Genomic DNA, 20,360 nt, shown 5'->3' on the forward strand with positions numbered 1-20,360 from the left:
GGGGGGGGATATAAAGAGAGACTATTGGAATTTAGAACAAAAGATGTCATTCATCCTCATCAGCAATTCAGGTGTACTAATAAATTAATGTAAATATTAAATCACCAATCAATCAACCCAAGAACTTAAGTTGATAAGTTGATGGGTTATGGTAAATTTAATTATATCAACACTCCTGATACTTCTCAACACTTGTAGGCTTGAAATTTTGTAGGAAGAGCTAACAAGCGAAACATAATATTAATAGGGGAGAAAATGACATTCTATGTAAAAGCCTAGCCAAGGGAAAAAAACGAAAGAAACGAAACCCTAGCCATCCCTCTCTCTGTAGAACGTAGCCCGAAACCTCGCCGTCATCTCCATCTTCTTCTCCTTCCTTATGCACACCGCCACCTCCCTTCTTCTCCTGTTTTTTATTCTTTTTTTCTGCCCACACCCGTCATGACAGCTACCAACTGCCCTGCCATGTATCATCGCTCATATCGTCATCACACTGCACCGTCGTCGACATGCTAACCAACCAAGCATAACTCTTTTGGGAAAGTGGGAATAGGACCCACATGTCTGAATTATTATAGCAAAATCTCTAGATAAGAGACCTTTCTATTGAAACTCAAACCGTTTTTATTTTCTACATCTGGTTAGACATGTATGCTCGTTGAGGAGTGATTGTTGAATACGGTTTTTAGTAAGTAGATTACACCCGGTGTGTTTTTGTGTGTTTTGAGTAATCAACCTCCAGGGTTCCTCGATTTTGATTGGGTAACTGTATAATGGTTTGTATATCTGGCCACAATAGGGGAGTGACTTATTGAGTATATTTAATACTTGTCCTGTTTTTAAAGTGATTTTCAAGTAAGGGCAAGGTCATAGCATAGGAGTGACAAGCAGGGTGGAGAAGCCGATCATGGGGCAACTCTGGCATCTTTATGTTTTTCTTTACTTTGATACGTTTCTGCATTGGGTTTATTTTATTACTTGTTTAAACTTCATTAGAATACTCCTAGTTTATGGGAACTAGGGAATTTTGGATTGAAGGCGTTCTTATTGTTGAACTATTTGGTTAAATTGGATGCCTTTCAAAATTTCTTTAGAAAGGTGTACCCATGCATGATTTCACTAAAGTGTCTTTTAGCATCTATTCATGTATTTTTAACTATAAACTTTTAGTGTTAAGTGACATTTCTGACCGGAACGTATGCGAGAAGTCGGGTCGTTACATTTTGGGAGTTCGAACACAGGATGAGCAAAGAACCTTCTACTCTAATACAATATTAAATCACCAATCAGTTCAAAAGTTCAAGCTAATGGGTTCCCGTAAATTTAATTATATCAAAAGTCTAATGCTAACCCACTATAAAATTGATAGATGTCTTGATATAAGTATTCTTAAAAAAGGAGGGGATGTAATAAAGTTAGGAACAGGCTGGTATCAAACGCCACCTTTGTTTTTTAGGAATTGCGTACATTGATTGCCAAGTGAATATGAGAGGGAAAAATTGCAACCTCAAACCTGACCTTTTTATTTTTTATAACAAGAACATATAATGAAACGGTGATAACAGGCATCCTCCAATATAAGACTTAACTTACCAACGTCATCTTCCAACTTTGCATTGTTCAAGTCCGCGACAAGCTTGGATATAGATTCCTTTGTACCATTCTGGAAATTAGAATAAAGAGGAAAGAATCTATATAAGTCGATCACAAATCAGAAATAATTAGTAGCAGGAAGAAAACTGACTTTATTTTGGGTACTACAATGGATCCAGTACAGTTTAAACTTACAACCTTTGTATGATCAAGTATTAGAAGACAGGAAAGTTTATGAAGATTTCAATCATTATAATTCAGAAGTGGCAGAAGAACCTTTGTATGATCTAAGAAGGGATAGCTTGAGCCTAACCAGTTTTAAACTTAAAGCATTTTGCCCATGAAAATGAAGTTATACATGTTGGATGATGAAAGTCCCACATCGACTAATTTAGGGAATGATCATGGGTTTATAATCAAAGAATACTCTCTCCATTGGTATGAGGCATTCTGGGGAAGCCCAAAGCAAAGCCATGAGAGCTTACGCTCAAAGTGGACAATATCATACCATTGTGGAGAGTCGTGTTCAACTAACATGGTATCAGAGCCATGCCCTAAACTTAGTCGTGCCAATAGATTGGTAAATCCTCAAATGTCGAACAAAGGACTCCAAAAGAAAAGGAGTCAAGCCTCCTTGAAGGCATAGTAAAAAATGACTAAGACTCCAAAAGAAAAAGGAGTCGAACCTCGATTAAGGGGAGGCGTACTTTGTTCGAGGGGAGGTGTTGGATGATGAAAGTCTCACATCGACTAACTTAGGGAATGATCATGGGTTTATAATCAAAGAATACTCTCTCCATTGGTATGAGGCCTTTTGGGGAAGCCCAAAGCAAAGCCATGATCTCATGACAATATCATACCATTGTGGAGAGTCGTGTTCAACTAACATGGTATCAGAGCCATGCCCTAAACTTAGTCGTGCCAATAGATTGGTAAATCCTCAAATGTCGAACAAAGGACTCCAAAAGAAAAGGAGTCAAGCCTCCTTNTTCGAACACAGGATGAGCAAAGAACCTTCTACTCTAATACAATATTAAATCACCAATCAGTTCAAAAGTTCAAGCTAATGGGTTCCCGTAAATTTAATTATATCAAAAGTCTAATGCTAACCCACTATAAAATTGATAGATGTCTTGATATAAGTATTCTTAAAAAAGGAGGGGATGTAATAAAGTTAGGAACAGGCTGGTATCAAACGCCACCTTTGTTTTTTAGGAATTGCGTACATTGATTGCCAAGTGAATATGAGAGGGAAAAATTGCAACCTCAAACCTGACCTTTTTATTTTTTATAACAAGAACATATAATGAAACGGTGATAACAGGCATCCTCCAATATAAGACTTAACTTACCAACGTCATCTTCCAACTTTGCATTGTTCAAGTCCGCGACAAGCTTGGATATAGATTCCTTTGTACCATTCTGGAAATTAGAATAAAGAGGAAAGAATCTATATAAGTCGATCACAAATCAGAAATAATTAGTAGCAGGAAGAAAACTGACTTTATTTTGGGTACTACAATGGATCCAGTACAGTTTAAACTTACAACCTTTGTATGATCAAGTATTAGAAGACAGGAAAGTTTATGAAGATTTCAATCATTATAATTCAGAAGTGGCAGAAGAACCTTTGTATGATCTAAGAAGGGATAGCTTGAGCCTAACCAGTTTTAAACTTAAAGCATTTTGCCCATGAAAATGAAGTTATACATGTTGGATGATGAAAGTCCCACATCGACTAATTTAGGGAATGATCATGGGTTTATAATCAAAGAATACTCTCTCCATTGGTATGAGGCATTCTGGGGAAGCCCAAAGCAAAGCCATGAGAGCTTACGCTCAAAGTGGACAATATCATACCATTGTGGAGAGTCGTGTTCAACTAACATGGTATCAGAGCCATGCCCTAAACTTAGTCGTGCCAATAGATTGGTAAATCCTCAAATGTCGAACAAAGGACTCCAAAAGAAAAGGAGTCAAGCCTCCTTGAAGGCATAGTAAAAAATGACTAAGACTCCAAAAGAAAAAGGAGTCGAACCTCGATTAAGGGGAGGCGTACTTTGTTCGAGGGGAGGTGTTGGATGATGAAAGTCTCACATCGACTAACTTAGGGAATGATCATGGGTTTATAATCAAAGAATACTCTCTCCATTGGTATGAGGCCTTTTGGGGAAGCCCAAAGCAAAGCCATGAGAGCTTACGCTCAAAGTGGACAATATCATACCATTGTGGAGAGTCGTGTTCAACTAACATGGTATCAGAGCCATGCCCTAAACTTAGTCGTGCCAATAGATTGGTAAATCCTCAAATGTCGAACAAAGGACTCCAAAAGAAAAGGAGTCAAGCCTCCTTGAAGGCATAGTAAAAAATGACTAAGACTCCAAAAGAAAAAGGAGTCGAACCTCGATTAAGGGGAGGCGTACTTTGTTCGAGGGGAGGTGTTGGATGATGAAAGTCTCACATCGACTAACTTAGGGAATGATCATGGGTTTATAATCAAAGAATACTCTCTCCATTGGTATGAGGCCTTTTGGGGAAGCCCAAAGCAAAGCCATGATCTCATGACAATATCATACCATTGTGGAGAGTCGTGTTCAACTAACAATACAGACAAAGAAGAATGTGGTCTATTTATCTAAATGCTTCATCTATTTCAAATGATTTGTACATATTTCCCTTTAGTAGCTAACAGGAGGTTCATACAAATCCAACTAAACCAATTAATAGTTGATAAATAAATGAAAATCAACCACATTCTCATCGCGAGTTGTTACTGAAAAGCAAAGTTCTAGAAACACGGTGAAAAGACTTGTGTTTTATATGGATGCTCGAGAGATTGTGGACAGAACAAAAACATAGAATGATTGAAGAAAAATCATAGGATGCATGTATACCGTACATAAGAACTTTTTTGCTCGACATGTATAACTATCCATCACAGATCTTTAGCAATAAGATTATCGATAATGAAGAAACTTACGCATTTCCAGTTTCCACCAACGAAGAACTGCAAATACAACAAAGAACGATAATAATTAGAAATTAGAAATAAGCAAAAAGTTTCATCGTAGCTTCTCGTCCTCTTACACTAATGAAAAAAGGTTCAATACCTTTCCGGAGCCGGCCATGGCAACAACGCCGCGGGAGCCTTTCCTTGAGGATGCAAGGCGGATTTGTGAGCGAACGTTTTGCAATAGAGTCTGAGAAATGTCGGAGTTGGAACCTGACAACCGGACAGATGAGAGTTGAGATGCAAGAGAAGTAGACACCACCGCCATGGCCGAGCTTAGCTAGGGATACCTTCGAGGCTCTGGTAAAAATCAGGATTCGTTCGGAGTTATATTTGGTGCACGCTCCGGCTCTCCTCCGCCGCTTGATCGGGATTAGGTGAGTGCGAGTCAATAAAGTGGATGTGGAAAGCGCGTGTTGTCACTCTCCAGGTACCCACAGACAAATTTCTGTACGTCAAATAATAAATTTTTGTTTAAAATTAAATATGAATTTTATTTTATTTTTTAAAAGTGTAAATAAAATTAAAAGGTTGAGTAATTAATTAAATTGAAAGCTTGAAGTTATAATTAGATTCAAATATTATTTGAACCTTGCCACCGTTTCTAGGACCGCCCAACGCCTCACATGCACAGATAGAGATATCTACATAGTGTAGTGTCAGTGACACATTCAACACAGCAGTTGGACTCACGTGCCTTCCAAAATAAAGGGTCTTTGAGCATTCTGCATACAATTAGCCAGTCTTGCAACAACAAAAGGATTAGATGTCCTCCCATGCTATAGTTTCCTGCGGTCCGAACCTGGTGCCACATTAGGTTAGGGAGTTGGACGATAATATCTCCTCCACATCCCAAAGCGCGCTGCCTTCAGTAATCCAAGCCAACCCACGTTACTGAGTAACAGCGGTACTTCAAACATTCATTTTGTCACTGTACTCGGCACTAATGTCAATTCATAGCTAAGTGGATAAGACACCGATTATTTCAGCATTTCTCGAACACGAAAAAGAGAGCGAATAACAAGTCAAAATCCTCTAAATCTTCTTTACACAACGCTGCTAGATTAAGACCAAGAAGATTTCAAGCCATACAAAGTAGAGGGCTCCACAGCTCTCTTGTATTCCTCTACTTCACCAATGTCCCGTGAACCAATTGAAATATATCTGTTATTGAGCTCTCTTGATTTAAATGCTTTTCCACCTTTCATTCAAGACCTTCAAATTTCTGGATAGCTGCAGCATTAATGGCCTTTCCCCCTCGATCAAGCTCGAGACCGACAACTCTCGTCCCGTAATTCCAAAATTTTGAATATAATCCCTCATGATATCGTGCATGTATATATTCACCTCTACATGATATCAAAGTCATTTCCTTCTGACACCAAATACCGTCTATCATACATCAACAACGACATAACCTGGGAGTTTAGCATAAGGAAACAAAACGACATTAGCTAATTATGGGGTTAATCGTGAGTTTATAAGTAAGTAAGAAAATACTTCTCTATTGGTACGAGACTTTTTGGGAAAACTAAAAGTAAAACCACGAGAGCTTATACTCAAAGGGAACAATATCATACCATCTGGGGCGAACTTGAACTTCATATATCAAGTAGTTTTTCGTCCATTAAGCGTGCTACTAAACGAATTAGCCTCTAAACTACGAGATAAAAACATTCACTTGAAGAACTCTCCTCTAGTTCTACTTCTGATGGATTATTTTCGTTCCTGTTCGTGTCGTTCGATTGTTCGAACGACGAATCGTGCTTGCTTGGATGAACGAAAGGCGGTGCATGTCGGGAGGACTGCTGCTCAGTCATGGAATTAGGAGCTATGTATTGGACGAACGGGGAACATGGGTTTGCTATCACTCTAGGATTTTGATTTCCGAAGAACATGTAAGGCTGCGAGGTTGGATGTAGAGGAAATGGCCCTGGTGGCATTGGCATTGGCATTGGAAATGGAAAGGGAGCAGGGGCCATGACAATAGAGTTAGTAGCCATGAGTCTTTGCTGATATTGAGAATTGAGATTCTCAATATCAGATTTGAGTGATGCCTTCTCTTCTCTTAGATTATTCTTTTCCTGGGCTAGCTGCAAGTGAATCAAAGTGCATGATGAACTAATATTAATATTAACTTCTTGGAGTAATATAATCGTGGCTATCGCTAGCAAATATCGTCCGATTTGGCCATTACGTATTACAGTCAGCCTCACAGTTTTAAAACACGTATGTTCTAGTGAGGTTTCCATACCTTTATAAGGAATGTTTTGTTCTCCTCTCCAACTGATGTGGGATATCACAATCTACCCCTCTTGGGGGACAGCATCCTTACTGGCATATCGCTCAGTGTCTGGCTTTGATACCATGTGTAACAGCCCATGTTTGGCTTTGATACCATTTGTAACAGTCCAAGCCCACCGCTAACAGATATTGTCCGCTTTGGACAGTTACATATTGTTGTCAGCCTCACGGTTTTAAAATGCGTCTGTTAGGGAGAGGTTTCCACACCCTTATAAGAAATGTTTCGTTCTCCTCTCCAACTAACGTGGGATCTCACAATCTGCCCCCCTTAGAGGCCCAGTGTCCTGGATGGCACACCGCTCGGTGTCTGACTCTAATACCATTTGTAACAGTCCAAGTCCACAGCTAGCAAATATTGTTCGTTTTGGCCCGTTACGTATTGTCGATAGCCTCACGGTTTTAAAACGTGTCTGTTAGGGAGAGGTTTCCACACCATTACAAGGAATGTTTCATTCTTCTTTCCAACTGATGTGGGATCTCACAATCCACCCCCCTTGGAGGCCCGACGTCCTCGCTAGCACACTGCTTGGTGTCAGGCTTTGATATCATTTGTAATCGCCCATGCCCACCGCTAGCAGATATTGTCCGTTTTGGCCCTTTACGTATTATCGTCAGCCTCACGGTTTTAAAACCCGTCTGTTAGGGAGAGGTTTCCACACTCTTATAAGGAATGTTTTCGTTCTCCTCTCCAACTGATATGGGATCTCACAATCTACCCCCCTTGGAGGCCCAACGTTCTCGCTAGCACATCGCTTGATGTCTGGTTCTGATACCATTTGTAACAGCCCAAGCCCACCGCTAACAACTATTGTCCGCTTTGACCCGTTACGTATCGTCGTCAGCCTCACGATTTTAAAACACGTCTATTAGGGAGAAGTTTTCACACCCTTACAAGGAATGTTTTGTTCTCCTCTCCAACCGATGTGCGATCTCACAATCCACCTCCCCTTGGGGTCTAGTGTCCTTGCTGGCACACTGCTCGGTGTCTAGTTATGATACCATTTGTAACAGCCTAAGCATATTGTCCGCTTTGGCCTGTTACGTATCGCCGTCAGTCTCACAATTTTAAAACACGTATGTTAGGAAGATCTTTTCACACTCTTATAAGGAATGTTCCATTCTCCTTTCCAACTGACGTAACACGTCTAGCTTTATTAGTATGCACATAAAAGTAAATCTATATCACCTCACGCGATTCTTCTGTTAATGTTGCATACTCAGTTTTCAGTTTGTTTACTTGAGATGTCAAATCCTTCAGCAACTGAATTGCATCCACTAAAATGGTTGCTTTGTCATTTTTGGGCCTATCAGGATCTGCAGAGTTACAGATAACATCAATGTAAGTATCACTAATCGAGTCGACTGCACAGACAGTGACGCCAAGAATAAATAATTGAGAAAGAAAAATGTAACAGTTCAAGCCCACCGCTAATAGATATTGTCCGTTACATATCGCCATTAGTCTCATGGTTTTAAAACGTGTCTGCTAGGGAGAGGTTTTCACACCCTTGTAAGGAATGCTTCATTCCCCTCTCAAACCGATGAGGTGAGGACGCTGAGTCCCCAATGGGGAGGAATCTGAGATGCCACATTGGTTGGAGAGGAGAACAAAGCGTTCCTTATAAGGGTGTAGAAACCTCTCCCTACAAGACGCATTTTAAAAATCGTGAGACTGACGGCGATACGTAATGAGCCAAAACGGACAATATCTGCTAGCAGTGGATTTGGGCTGTTACAGAAAATGACATGATACGTCCACGTTGAATTCGGAAAAAGAACAAGAAAGCGAAAACGATGCATTAACTAAGAAAATCGAGACAAGAAGTATAAATGATTGTAGGATTAGAAAAACAGGCATTGTGGGAACATATGAATGTGTTTTCATTTCACCTAAAACTCTTCCCAGCTCAACAAATTGTTCATTCAATCTGTCCCTTCTTAGTTTCTCTCTATCAGCCTTCTGAACTCTTCTAGCAGCTGCAGAATCCTTCAATTCACATTCAGACCTTTGGCAGCGGAAACAGAAAATTGATTAGCTAATTCATGTTCTTAAATCAATAGAAAACATAGTTCAACAACAGTTCTTTCGTTAGCTCGAACGATACAAGTAAGAAATACTATCTTCATTGATACGAGGTCTTTTAAGAAAACCAAAAGCAAAACTACGAGAGGTTACGCTCAAAATGGATAATATCATATCATTGTAGAGATCGTAGTTCCTAACATAGTATCAGACTCATGCCAACTTAGCCATAACAATAGAATCCTCAAGTTTCGAACAAAGAAATCGTAAGACTTGAAGGTATAGTCAAAGGTGACACAAGTGTCGAACAAATGGTGTATTTGTTCGAGGACTCTAGAGAAGGAGTCGAGTCTCGATTAAGGAGGACTATATACGCCTCAAAAGAGGCTCTATGGTGTGCTTTGTTCAAGGGGAGGATTGTTGGGAGAGAAGTCCCGTATTAGCCACTTATAAATCTATAATCATTCCCTAAATTAGCCGATGTAAGACTTTTCTTTTTCATCCAACACCTCTCCTCGAACAAAGTACGCCTTCCCTTAATCAAGGCTCGACTCCTTTTTCTTTTGTAGTCTTAGTCATTTTTTATTATGCCTTCGATATAGGAATGGCTCTCCACAATGGTATGATACCATGTTAGGAATCACGGATCTCCACAGTGGTATGATATTGTCCACTTTAACATAAGCTTTCATGGCTTTGTTTTGTGCTTCCTCAAAAGGCCTCGTACCAATGAAGTTAGTATTATTCACTTATAAACTCAGGATCATTTCCTAGATTAGTGGATGTGGACTTTTCTTCTTCATCCAACCAACAATATCATATGTGGAGGTCGTGGTTCCTAACCGTGCTCAACCGGATAATCGAAACATCGGAAAAACAAAAGGAATTTGAAATGGCGGATTCTAGAACAGACCTGGAGCTGGATTGGGAGCGATTTGGGTGCCCTGAAAGCTCAATGGAGGGTGTGACAGGATTCGGAATTGGAGCGTCGCGTGGTTGATCCATGGCTGCCGGAGACATCCACCGGTCCTCGTGAAAGTGGCGAGGTTCCGTCGGGACTAACGGTTTGACGACGTCTCTGTAGTTCTTTCAGAATTCAGATGCATCTTCGATGCAAAACACTGTGGATAAGATGTCGGCCAGTGGAAAGTTCAAACTATTCACGAGAGATGGAAACGTAAATATATTTTTGTTTTTATGTTCGCTCCAAAACTTATTTAAGTTTTTACTTTAATTTTTTTATTTATTGTAATAATAGATTTATAATATTAAAGACTAAATTAGTAAAAGTATTCTTTTGTATTTTATTTTTATAAAATTTCAATTATATGCTTAAACTTAAAAAACGAAATCTAAAAAATACTTTTAAATATATTTTTTTATTATAAAAATTATTAATATTTTATTTTAAAAATACCCGCGCTTGGACTTGGAAGCAAGCTACAACTACCTTCGATCAATGAATGAATGAAAATAAAGCGCTTCCCGAGGAATAGAAAGTCAAAAAGGGAGGAAGACTGTGTTGGTTGTAAGAGATGTGAATCTATCTGTCCGACAGATTCCTTGAGTGTTCGCGTTTATTTATGGCATGAAGCAACTAGAAGTGTGAATTTAGCGTATTGATACGTTCTCGAAAAGCCCCCTTGAATCCATTTGATTTCTTTTGAATCCATTTGATTTCTTTTTTACAGACAAAAACTCGTGCTCGAAAATAAATAAATAAATAAAATAAATTAATTAACCATTTTGTTTTATTTTTTAGTTTGTTATTTTATTATTTCTCATCTTAATCAAATCGTTTGATAAAAGCATCCTAAATTATTAATAATTTTAGCAAATTAAGATTAATTACAATATTTAAAAATGGTAGCACTCAATTATAATTAAAAATAATTTATTTATTTTTTAATTTCATAAATATTGGACGAATTTTATGATATTTCTATCTACAAAATTAAATTCAATAAAATTCCGGATTACCGCTTATTGCTCCATCTGCGATCCATTCCGAAAGGCGGCAACTAGCGCGCCGGCGACAACCGTAGAAAGATCGGAAGAAGATGTCGGGCATGGGAGATGGATACGTCGGCACTGCACAAGACGCCGTCAGGATTCGAAGACTCGAGAAGCAGAGGGAAGCTGAGCGCCGGAAAATCCAGGAGCTCAAGGCCAAGACTGCCTCCGACAAAGGCCAGCCTGGTCTCCTTCAATTTGGCTCCAGTACCTCTGAGGTTCTTATTACATTTTGATTTCTCTGGCTTACATCGTTTTCGAATTTCGACGGTGGATTTTGCGACCAGTTATTTAGGTCTTGTGTTGAAATTTTGTTTAATTCTTGTTGGTGGTATTTCAGATTCTTGAGACAGCATTCAAGAAGGAAACTGTTGGTCTGGTGACGAGAGAAGAGTATGTTGAGAAGGTAAAGAAAGAAAATATGATATGAACACTTTTCCTTTTACTGTTAATAAAAGCATATGTAAATTGTAAGCCGTTTGTTTTTGTTGATTTAACCCTAGAGAGTGAACATTCGAAACAAATTTGAGGAGGAGGAGAAGGAGAAACTTCAAAAGCTACAACGAGAGTGAGTTTTCTCATTGTCTTCTTCTAATTAAGGCGTTGTTGATGGATTTATAAGTAAGGAATACATTTCCATTGGTATAAGGCCTTTTGGGGAAATCAAAGGCAGCAAAGCCATGAGAGCTTATGCTCAAAGTGGACAATATCATACAATTCTGGAGAGTCGTGATTTATAACGTTCCCTTCATCGTTTTATTTCCCTGTCTTCAGGGAAGAGGAACTCCAATTGCAAAAACGCAGGAAAAGGAAAATAAGGGGAAATTCACGTTTGTCTTTCTCTGATGATTTTGAGAAAGGAAGCGATGAGGACGATGATGATAGTAAGCATTTTTCTTGTTCTATCTGAAATATATTTCATTTTTGTACGACGAGACTTATGTAGTATAAAACTCATACCATTTTAACGTAATAGTTTGAAGGAAATCGACTTCTTGTGTCAGTGCCCAGATGTTGTAACTTATTAGCCATGACCACTTAATAATCCAAACTTGTTCTTGTGTTTCATAGAAAATTTGGAGCCAAGGAAGCTTGGGCGTGATAAACTTGGGAAAGATCCTACAGTGGAGACTAGCTTTTTGCCTGATAGGTGTGGCATCCTTCTTTCTCTTACTCTCCCTACATCTTATATATATTTTTGGGACTAATGTTTTAGCTTAGGGGGATTGAGGATTCTATTACAGTGAGCGGGAAGCTGAGGAGCAAGCTGAGCGTGAAAGGCTTAAGAAACAGTGGCTTCGGGAGCAGGAGCAAATTCGAAGTAATTTTATATTTGAGCCCTGTATAGATCTCATGGTTGCATATTAGGTGATATGGTACCGGACGAAGTAATTAAATCTTTCCCTTGTGTCGCAGGCGAGCCACTTCAAATTACTTACAGTTATTGGGATGGAACTGGGCATAGACGAGTCATTCAGGTTTTTAATGATCAACTAGGAATAATCCTGTTTTCTTGTCGCTTCCTGAGCTCATTTGAGTCTTGTATTTGTTTTTTGTTTTCTTTTAGGCACGAAAAGGTGATAGAATTGGAGAGTTTCTGCGGGCTGTACAGCAGCAACTCGCTCCTGAGTTTCGGGAGATTAGGACTACCTCGGTAGAGAATTTGCTATATGTGAAGGAGGATCTTATAATACCACATGTAATATAACTTCGAAATCGTTGTGATATTATTTTTGGTCTTTGCTTCTGGGTGAGTGTGCTGAGTTTTTTGTTCTATTGTGCAGCAACATAGCTTCTATGAGCTTATTGTGAACAAGGCTAGAGGCAAAAGTGGCCCGGTAAGGCTTCTTTAAGCATTTTTTTGGAAATTGTAGTTCGTGTTCGCTTAATGCATAGAAAGTTCATGTTTTGGATGTTCGAATGTCTTTGAGAGTAATCATTCCAGAATTTGTTCTTCACTGCCTCTGATTTAGATTTCAGGTTTATTGATACACCTCATTGAAGAACAATTTTGTTATTTTTAATGAGCTATGACTACCCTGTTGTCATGTATTTGCAATTCTTTGATTCTTATCAATTCTTTTGATTCTCAGCTTTTCCACTTTGACGTACACGAGGATGTTCGGACAACTGCTGATGCAACAATCGAGAAGGATGAGGTATATGTTTTAAATTTATTTTATGTACGCATTCTTATTATGATTGCTCGACAATGTAAGTTCGGCGAAGTTGGTGGAATCAGAGAGTAGCTTTATACATGTCTTATCAAATTCAATAGTATATTATTTGCATTTGATAATCTGCGGTTTCCATTTATGTTATTTCCCCTCACCTTGGCAAAATTTGATCAAACCCACGTTGCAATGATAAAAGTCTAGCAAGAAGTGTTAGCACTCAAATCTACCTCTAGCAGATATTGTCCTCTTTGGGCTTTCCCTTTCGGATTTTTCCTCGAGGTTTTAAAACAAGTCTGCTAGGAAGAGATTTCTACATTCTTATAAGGAATGTTTCGTTCCCCTCTCCAACCGAGGTGGGATCTCCCAATTAACTTAGTAAGAAGCGTTAATGTAACAACTCAAGTCCACCGCTAGCAGATATTGTCCTTCTTGGGCTTTCCCTCAAAGTTTTAAAACGAGTCCGAATGCTTCGTTCCCCAGTTAACTTAGTTTAGGAAAGGAAGATGCCTCTTCACAAGTTATGTTCTTGATGATACTGTTACTATCACTTTCTAAACTCTCATCATTTGTTTTTGTTTTATTTTCTGACAGTCTCATGCTGGGAAAGTTGTTGAGAGGCACTGGTACGAGAAGAATAAGCATATCTTTCCTGCTTCAAGATGGGAGGTAAGCTTCTTATCTCTTGTTCTGCTGGTAACATTGTTCGTGTTGACGATTCTCCTTGTCTGGTAATTCCATAAACTTTAATCCCCTCCCCGTTCGTTGCAGATATACGATCCAACCAAGAAATGGGAGCGGTACACCATCCACGGGGATTGATTCTATGACATACAGCACGGGTAGTATGATTTATGCCCTGAATCCTCAGTTTTTTTCTTACCTCTGCTAATATTATGCACGCTTGAGTATGTTTGAAATAAGGAATTTGATATCAAGCCCTTTTTTCATGGTATCCGTTTTCTTTTCTTGTTGTGAATGGGGATGTGTATTGTGTTATTTAAGCATTTGGCTCGTAGCATTGAGATAATCATATTGTTCTCTTTAGAAAGCTGTTTAGTTTAGGGTGGAATGAGCTTACGTTTACGTTGTCGTTAGATCGATTTCCCTCTCGTTGAACTTCAAATTGTTCGAAATGTTGTTTGTATGGAAGGACAAGAGGCAGGGCAACAATACGAGTAATTGTTTTTGTATAAGATTTCATTTTAAATTAGATAAATAATTTTTAAAATTGATATGAAAGATATGACGTCGCACAAACTCAAACCGGAGATCTTTAGTATGTTAGACTGTTCAAATTGTTATTTATACGTAAGACAGGACGAGAGCAAGGCAACAATACGAAGGCAACAATACGAGTAATGTATTTATATAAGATTTCCCATTGTGCCTAACTTTAGATTATATAGATAATTTATAAAATTGAAATAAGAAATTTTGCGTCACTTAGACGTGAATGGGAGACGATCAATGTAATCTGATAACTAACTATAAATTTAGTATATATAAATATTTATTTTAATTCTAACATCATACTCACATTTTATTTTTAATATACCTATTAAATCTATAAATAATTTATTTTTTATGTAAACAAATTAATGCATCATGTTTCAATAATAATAATAATAATAATAATTCCACTTGAAGCCAACATTTTTTAAATTAAGTAAAAATTTATTAATCAAGTAAAAATTTATAGTTTTTAACTTTCGGTCAAAGTGATGTATTTCTTTCCATATATCAATTTTGTGCTAAAATTACTTTTTCATTTGGTAAAAGAACTTGGATTTACAAATATTTTATGTTATATTTAAATATTCTAATATTTAAAAGGAGAATTCCATTTATTATTTAAAAGAGCTTTTTCTCTTCTATTTTTTTTATTTTTTATTTATTTATTTTTTTTAACTTGAATATAATTCAATACATCAATTTAAATATAATTCAACTAATTTTGATATACAAAAGTAAAACATACCATATACCAGTAAAATTTATTTTGAGTTAAATATAAAAGATGAATAATATATATATATATATATATATATATGTATGTATATATGAATGAGCAATAATATATTAATGAGGAGCAAAATTTGAAGGTAAATTTTATAATTTAGGAGTGAATTTAGTAATATGGCCAAAGCGATTTGACCCGAGAACCTAAGATAATCCGCGCGTTCTTCACTGATTTTCTTTCTCAAGCAACGCACCTACGCCACTTCAGTATACGGAGCTCTCAATCATGGCGTCGAAGGCCTTCAGGATTTTCATTTTTGCACTCCTCCTCCTTGCGTTGCCTTTTCTCCAAGGTTTTGCCTCCTTGATTCTGTATTTAGATTTTTTTTTTTTTTTTTTTTTTTTGATGTGCATATGTTTAAGCTGTTATCTTTAGATTTAATCGAATTTAGATTTTGCATGCGCGGTTATGGTTTCAATTTTCCATTTTTATCGAGAGCCGATGTATGTCTCTCTATTTACATTGCATTTGTATATCTTTCAATTCATGTATATCAAGAGCCGATTTTCTGTTGGATTTGTGCGCGTTAGATTTTCTGAATTCCAGCTATAATTTTCGCGGTAATTTCTTTTTTTTCAACATTTATATGCTGTTCGATTGTCAATCTAGTGCTTTTCGACTCTCATTCTAGCTGATTTCAGTTTGATAACTTCCCCTTTGAACGGATGCACAAAATGGATTGGGTAGCGTTTTTAGCGTATCCATATTAACCGTATAAATTAAGCTCGATCTTTGGGTTCGTTTAGGGACTTTGACACGCGAGATTCAAACGTTTTCGTTCTGATTAAAAGCTGTTTTAGTTCTTTCGTTGAAAGTTGTTATCCATCTTCCACAATGTGATGAACTTTTATGTATAATTTTATTCTACTTAGGTTGTATATATTTCGTTTTTTCATTTCCTATAGTTGTTAGATGTCAATCGGGTGCGAGTGTGGAATCTGAAGAGGCCGTTAAAGATATCACTGACTTGGGGACTGTTGGGGAGGATGAGCAAGATTTTGGTGACGGGAGCTTTAGCCCGGCTCCAGGGGTTGATACCGTGTGTGTTTTCCCCAAAAATAGCGCACGTAGTGAGTATTCCATTTAAGTTGAACAGAAAAATATTATTCTGGATACGATGTAAAATAGTGTAAGCAATCTATAAGTTCCCCAATTGCAGTTGTGGTGGCAGGAGAAGAGGCCGAGCTATTAGCAGGAGTGAAAAATGATGGTAATTGACCCTTAATTATCAACTAATTATGCTATATTGTTAATATTTCTGTTTCTAATCAGCAATAGGTGGCATTTTTATAGTTCATTTGGTGCCTTATGTGGTTTTAATGATAGTTAATCCATGCTGTCTTGTCTCCTCAGCAATGCAAGGTTTCCAGTTTGAGTGTCTTTCTGTTTTTCCAATTTCTGCAGTGTTTAATCTTTTTATTTGTAATTGTGAGGCTTACTAGGGCTTGGGTGCACAAAAAACATTGAGGTTGCCGTTTTACCGCAAGCTGCAATTTAAGAACTTTTTCTTGAAAGGATTGTTTAAAATTTCCTTCACATATTCTCAATGGAGTTACTGCTGTTCTCCCATATATATATATATATATATATATATATATATATATTTTCCTTTTCCAATTGCTGCTAGTTGTTTGATATGTTTCTTACTTCATTTATTTTTTATGAAAAAACAGGGGACTCTAGCTTGAATGTCATTTCAATTAAAGCCAGTGTTCATTACACTTTTGATCACCGAGTACTAATTCAAAATCTTACCGCACAGGTAATGTGAAAGCATGGTTAATGTATATGTGCGCTTTTCATCAACTCACTGAATATTTATCTGGTCTGCTATCTGCAAGCATGATTTTGTGCCAATAAAATTCCAGAACTTTTACTCACTGGGCTTAAGTATTCGTGATATAGCAGTCATTTCACTTATGTTGTATATTAGGGGGGTGAATTCTTGATTGAGTTAAAGCTGTGAGATATGAACCAAATCTCTGGAAGCATGGCCTTTCTCATCTCTTGGAGCTTTGTGCCTGCTTTAGCTTATTAGAATCCATAATATAAATCACCTTTCTTGAGCCACAAGCTTAGGAGGAGATACTATTGCTGTTCGACCTTATTAACATACATTAACAGTAATTACCTGCCACATATACTCGATACAAGAAATGGCCACTAGATAAACTAAAAGAAGTGCATAGGTTAAGGCCAAGAAAAGAGGAGGCACTACAATCAGGTTAAGATACTGCATTGTAGTTGAACTTGTGTTGCATTCTTTTATGTAATCCTTTCTACGTAGATAATCACAGAAATAGTAGAAAATTTGTAATAGAGTTGTAGAGAACGTGTGGAATTTGAAGATATAATTTTCTGTTTCCTCTTGGATTTCTGTTAATTTCTTATTTTGTGATTATGAGCTCTTCATGATTTTTGCAAATTCTATTGTAGGTGTGTTTGGTCTCCTTAACATAGTTGTTAATTGTTTACAAAGGGATGCTTAATCTCACACTATATTTTTGGCTTTTTCGTGAAGTCCTTTTTCGCACATAACTTGAGTTCTTTATTCTAAAAAAAGTAAAAACGAAAGGTCTTATTTATTTTTTGTAAGCTTTCTTATGTGCCTGTATGTACATATTGCTTGCTACAGCGTTTTGATTTTAGTTGATTACCTTCTATTATTTTCTTACATTTATGTTCTTGTTTTGGTTGCAGCCTTTTAATAATGCATCAGTACCAGCATCCTCACAAGCAACTTTCCCATACTTTTTTGCTGTCAGCAAATATCTTCAGGTCTTTGTGTTGCTGTGATGGTCTTCTACATTGAAATTTGATGTGTTGTTTTCAAAATTATTTTTCTTTGGTCTGTGTGTTTTTGAACTTCAAGCACGCATACCATAAAAATAGCTAAAAGGGCATTTCTTCTCTTTGTGCAGCCTGGGAATTTTGATCTTGTTGGAACCATCATTTATGAGATGGATCAGCATCCATATCAGAGTACATTCTTCAATGGTACCATTGAAGTTGCTGAAGCCAGTGGTTTTCTCAGCATTGAATCTGTATTTCTCGTTACCCTTGGAATTGCACTAATCGTGTTGCTTGGCTTATGGATTCATGGTCAAATACAGAATCTTTCCAAGGTACACATCTGCTGAATCTAAATTTTAGGTTTTTTTTTTCTACTTTTGAGCAGCAAACTCTGAATATCAGTGTTGAAGATTCATATGCAGCGTTCCTGTGGATGAATTATGTTTAACCGTAAAAAAGGATTCATCTAGCTGAGTGTTTAATAAATCTGCTTAAAAATTTATAGATTGATTGGGTAATTCCCCTCGCTCAAGGGTCTATTTCTTATCATCTTTTTTCTGTATTGTTTTGATCAATCAAATCTTCTCAATTTCCTATCAAGGTTGATTTTTAACAGGTATATTTTCACTAAAATTATTGCATTTATTTTCCTCGGGAAAAATTTGCATCTATTTAGCAATAAGTTTATATAATAGATTTTGAGAAGAATCATTGGCTAACAAAAGACCATTGTCTCACACCATTGATTTCTTTCCTCTACAGCAAAAACTGGACGTGATTTTTGTACTTATGGGTTTTTTTTGTTTTAGCTCCTTGACTAATTGTAATTTCTGTCCTTTTTTTTAAAAGAAAACAGTTGTTGCAGATTGGAATGGATTTTTGTGATTTCGTTGGTTTAGGTTGCGAGGACTTCTCATCTCTTCACTTTGTAATTATTCCCTTTCATTGGTGAAAACGATCTTGTTAAAATCAAATAAATAGGAAAACTCTTGTATTTCTTTTTCTTTTCTTTTCTATTTTTTTAGTAAAACTGTTATATATATATATATATATATATNATTGGAAATTAGATTGGAATTCTGAATTTCTTACCCTCATGATCATGAGTTGATGGATATTGACTGTTCTATTGCTCCAACATTTAACATTCTCTATTTAGCTTCTTGACTTTACCCCGCGCGCCCATATTAAGAAGCTATCTTACAATGCTCTTTTATTTGGTTAGAAAACCAAGAGGGCTCCTAAGGTTGAAGTTGGAACCAAGGCTTCAGATGCATCATTAGACGAATGGCTTGAGGTAAATTCATCGGCTTGTAATTAAATTTGATTAGAATTTTAAAGTCGTTTCATCTCACTGCTGACTGAGACTGATATATTCCTCTCTTTGATATGCAGGGCACTGCATATTCTCAGTCATCGTCAAACAAATTAAAGAAAAAGAAGTAAATCACTCATCTTGTCTGCCTCTCCTTTTCTTCGCTAGACACGTACCACATAATACGCACTCTTGTCACTCACTTAGGCATCTGAATTGTATAAGAGGCGCATCGTGATACCAGTTTTTGGAAAATAGGCCAGTGTAGACTTTGGAGAAGAGTTATTCAAATTTGAACTGACGCAGATATGATATGAATAGCCACGATAGAGATTTTTTAATTTAATCCAATTTTTTTACCATATTCTTTTGTTTGACGGCATTATGGTGTGTGGAATTCGAATTTATGTACATATCTACTGAGCTATCCTCACCTTGACTTTCTTGACGTTACTTGTTGATATCTAATTTTCCTTTTGATAGGATTGCAAGGTCTGAGTACCTTCTAAAAATGCATTTTAGTGCTCCAATCATCACTAGTTTTATTTGTTCTTTTTATCCCTTTTTAGAAGAATTTACTTGTTATATTTTGTTGATATCCATTGTACCCAGCCAGCTTCCGAGAACCATTGGTTGTCAAGATAACTCATATTAGATTGATGACCACCCTAACTTGAATTCACTTATTTTATGTCTTTTATTAATTACAGAGTTATTTCTGACCATTATTATGCTTAATATAGGGCTTGATTATTCATTATAGGCTTTGAATTTTCAAGAAATAAACACCAAAAAGATGCACAGGTAAAGTGGTTGATTTCTAGCAATATTCATCCAATTGAACTCCCACTATACCTATTGAAGAATCATTGATAAACTTTTAGTTCCTAAAAGGTAGCATGTGGGATTTGACCTTTGTTGTATCTGTTATTAGCTTCTGGTGTTCCTTTTTAATTCTTTGAGCTGTCAAATCACATGAAACCAAACCAATTATGCAGTTGTAGGTAGGTCGGTTGTGCTGTTATTACCATAATTGTATTATTTTCTTCCCTTTTTCATGTGGGGTGGTGGTGGTTTCCTTTGGTTCACGTTTCTTGGTTTCCAAAATTTAC

The 20,360-nt window shown here is 37.0% G+C and overlaps 3 protein-coding genes and 1 pseudogene across 3 annotated transcripts in view; 2 read left to right on the forward strand and 2 right to left on the reverse strand.

Annotated features, from left to right (window-relative positions):
* LOC111795181 (triosephosphate isomerase, chloroplastic-like) overlaps positions 1-5,034 on the reverse strand; it is a 7,542-nt gene extending 2,508 nt beyond the window's left edge. The window contains exons 1-3 of the mRNA XM_023677466.1: positions 4,704-5,034; positions 4,574-4,600; positions 2,946-3,015 (exon numbers count right to left, since the gene is read on the reverse strand). Coding sequence (XP_023533234.1) covers positions 2,946-3,015; positions 4,574-4,600; positions 4,704-4,871 — 265 coding nt within the window. The 5' untranslated portion in view covers positions 4,872-5,034. The remainder of the gene's footprint in view (positions 1-2,945; positions 3,016-4,573; positions 4,601-4,703) is intronic.
* Positions 5,035-6,187: 1,153 nt separating this feature from the next.
* LOC111795182 lies at positions 6,188-10,093 on the reverse strand (annotated as a pseudogene).
* An 800-nt stretch (positions 10,094-10,893) lies between these two features.
* On the forward strand, positions 10,894-14,164 carry LOC111795180 (protein XAP5 CIRCADIAN TIMEKEEPER-like). Its single transcript, XM_023677465.1, has 12 exons — positions 10,894-11,161; positions 11,284-11,349; positions 11,447-11,511; positions 11,718-11,827; positions 12,015-12,093; positions 12,188-12,264; positions 12,360-12,421; positions 12,511-12,642; positions 12,728-12,781; positions 13,037-13,102; positions 13,712-13,786; positions 13,889-14,164. Exons 1-12 carry the CDS (start codon positions 10,991-10,993, stop codon positions 13,937-13,939), a joined length of 1,008 nt encoding a protein of 335 aa, XP_023533233.1. The 5' UTR covers positions 10,894-10,990; the 3' UTR covers positions 13,940-14,164.
* Positions 14,165-15,259: 1,095 nt separating this feature from the next.
* LOC111794690 (translocon-associated protein subunit alpha-like) lies at positions 15,260-19,696 on the forward strand. Its single transcript, XM_023676799.1, has 8 exons — positions 15,260-15,432; positions 16,046-16,210; positions 16,300-16,350; positions 16,814-16,902; positions 17,841-17,918; positions 18,062-18,265; positions 19,159-19,230; positions 19,329-19,696. Exons 1-8 carry the CDS (start codon positions 15,366-15,368, stop codon positions 19,377-19,379), a joined length of 777 nt encoding a protein of 258 aa, XP_023532567.1. The 5' UTR covers positions 15,260-15,365; the 3' UTR covers positions 19,380-19,696.
* Positions 19,697-20,360: the final 664 nt, after the last annotated feature.

Source organism: Cucurbita pepo, chromosome LG05, assembly GCF_002806865.2.
Source record: "Cucurbita pepo subsp. pepo cultivar mu-cu-16 chromosome LG05, ASM280686v2, whole genome shotgun sequence".
NCBI lineage: Eukaryota > Viridiplantae > Streptophyta > Magnoliopsida > Cucurbitales > Cucurbitaceae > Cucurbita > Cucurbita pepo.